Source organism: Loa loa (assembly GCF_000183805.2).
Source record: "Loa loa unplaced genomic scaffold supercont3.313, whole genome shotgun sequence".
Taxonomy (NCBI): domain Eukaryota; kingdom Metazoa; phylum Nematoda; class Chromadorea; order Rhabditida; family Onchocercidae; genus Loa; species Loa loa.
Window position 1 is genome coordinate 39,481 of NW_018108493.1, and position 2,482 is coordinate 41,962.

Here is a 2,482-nt window from a genome sequence, read left to right on the forward strand (position 1 = left end):
GAAAGAAATAGAAAAGATGACATAAATATTATGCAAATGCATATTATTTGAATTTATTTGTCTTTTTGAATTCATTCCTTTTAGCAATGTCATCTGTCATCCATTCATATAATTAATATTTCAAATTTATGCTTGTAAAGATGAAATGATTTTTTTTTTTTTTTTTAGTATCAAACAATGTAAATAATATAATTTAAAATAAATAAATTTACAAATAATTATCTTTTATATTATGCCAGGATTTTTCACATACTTTTAGGGTTTTCGTGATAAAAATAAGGATTTAATGCGACAAGAAGTATTAATGATGATCAAAAAAGTAAAAGTACATTTGTTCGAGGATTAGTTGGCAATGATCCGGTTGCAGTATTTCGATGGGGTATATTACGGGCAATTTTTCGGGCAAGAAATGCTTTTTGGCAAGCGGGAAAATTAGCGGAAAAAAGTAATTATTATAGTTGATATTGAAAAAAAAAATCTTTTTTTAATTAATAATTAAATGATGATAAATTATGTAAATCTTGAAATTTTTTCATTTCCATACAATTTAATTTGATTGATTGTGAAAAATTTGAAATGTTTGAAGGAAAATTTTTTTTTAATTTAAAATATAAAAATAAAAATTTAATTTTTTCTAAAAAAAAGGTTCTACGTCTTTAATTAATAATTAAATGATGATAAATTATGTAAATCTTGAAATTTTTTCATTTCCATATAAATTAATTTGATTGGTTGTGAAACGTTTGAAGGAAATTTTTTTTTAAATTAATTTAAAATTTTGTTTTATTTTTTAGAAAATATGGAAGAATCCAAATTATCACATCATAAAAAGGCAGCATTAAGTGGATTTAGTTCGGATACTCATTTAAATGCTTTCTTACGTGGTGAAATAAGCCAAGAAATGGTACCACCATTTTGTGATACATCATTTTTCACTACAATTGTTAGCCATGTACGAAAACAACCAAATATACAAGTGGAAGATTGTCATAGCGCTTTGAAAAGCTTACAGGTTAATTAATTTTAATTAATAATATTTTTGATATTAATTTATATTTGAAGCAAACTTACAAATTTTTCTTTTTTTGTTTTTTCTACAATTTTTATTACATTTTTTTTAGGCAGTGAAAGCTTTTTCGGAAAAGAAAAGTATAACCGGAAAACCATCTTCGGTTGGTAAACAATTTCAGCATTCATTATCACGATTAATGAAAACATTATCTCAAGCAACACCTTATTTTATCAGATGTATTAAATCTAACAACGAAAAGGTTTATCATTCATTTGATCTTTCCTATTAGATTCAATAATTGATCAAATTTTAGCATTAGACGCTGATACAAACAGTTATTACTGTATATATTATGCCAAGTTTAAATATTGCTAACATTATTGGCCAAGCAATAATAATACATTTTATGTATTTAGCCATGATTTAAATAAACTTTTAATAATAATTAGAGAGTATAAATCATTGAAAAATATCCATGATAAATTCAATTCTGATATTAATTAAAAGTTTAAAAAAATTTTGCTAAGAAATTTAATGATAAACAAATATGAGCTAAATACCTTGTATTTGCAGTATTTGTAGTGAAATACAACAAATGTTTACAAATCTAATTTTTGCTTTTTTTTTTAATTTTTAAATAAGATTAAATTTTTTTGAAATAGATAATAAATAACGCATATAGGAAATAATAGAGAAATTATAAACTGGTAATTTACAGATTCCGAATCATTTTGATGATAATATTATTTTACGACAATTACGCTATACAGGTATGCTTGAAACGGTACGCATACGTCGAGCTGGTTATAGTGTTCGTATTGAATATGAGGTTAGCGAATTAATATTTAAGTATTTAAATATTTTTTTTCCAAATTTTAATTATAAATTGCAATTTGTTACTTGCAAATGTATAAAGAATGGAGAAATTTTATTAATTGTTCCTTTTTTTTCTTTAAATTTTAATTATAAATTACAATTTATTGCTTACAAATGTATAGAGAATGAAGAAATTTTGTTAATTTTACCTTTTTTCTTTTTTTTTTAAAGGATTTTATCAAACAATATCGAATGCTTTTACCGAAAGGTTGTGAAAGTACCACAGAAGATGTTAAGGAATTTATCATGCAACATGCATTAATTGATAATAATGAGGTGCAATTTGGAATCACTAAAGTAAGTATTTTTATTGATAAATTAATAATTTAAATTATCAAAAGTTAACTTTAATTTTAATATTTTGAAGAATAATGGAATGCAACAGGTAACAATAAAAATTATCCATTTTTATTTTTCAGGTATTTATGCGTGATGCTGAGAAATTAATTCTTGATGATCATCTTCATCGAGTAATTATGAAGCATATTGAAACATTACAAGGATGCATTCAATCATTGATAATAAGGCGTAAATATATCAAATTACGTAATACAGTTATTGCAATACAGGTATGTATTGTATATTTGACAAAAA

The 2,482-nt window shown here is 23.2% G+C and overlaps 2 protein-coding genes across 2 annotated transcripts in view; both read left to right on the top strand.

Moving 5' to 3' along the window:
- LOAG_18438 (myosin VA) overlaps positions 1-346 on the top strand; it is a gene marked incomplete at both ends in the record, with an annotated part of 10,890 nt that extends 10,544 nt beyond the window's left edge. The window contains one exon of the mRNA XM_020451097.1: positions 260-346. Within this exon, the coding sequence (XP_020305146.1) occupies positions 260-346 (87 nt within the window). The remainder of the gene's footprint in view (positions 1-259) is intronic.
- A 453-nt stretch (positions 347-799) lies between these two features.
- Positions 800-2,482, top strand: part of LOAG_18439 (hypothetical protein) — a gene marked incomplete at both ends in the record, with an annotated part of 14,529 nt that continues 12,846 nt past the window's right edge. Inside the window, 5 exons of the mRNA XM_020451098.1 lie at positions 800-1,012; positions 1,122-1,271; positions 1,731-1,841; positions 2,060-2,185; positions 2,308-2,457. Of these exons, the coding sequence (XP_020305147.1) occupies positions 800-1,012; positions 1,122-1,271; positions 1,731-1,841; positions 2,060-2,185; positions 2,308-2,457 (750 nt within the window). The remainder of the gene's footprint in view (positions 1,013-1,121; positions 1,272-1,730; positions 1,842-2,059; positions 2,186-2,307; positions 2,458-2,482) is intronic.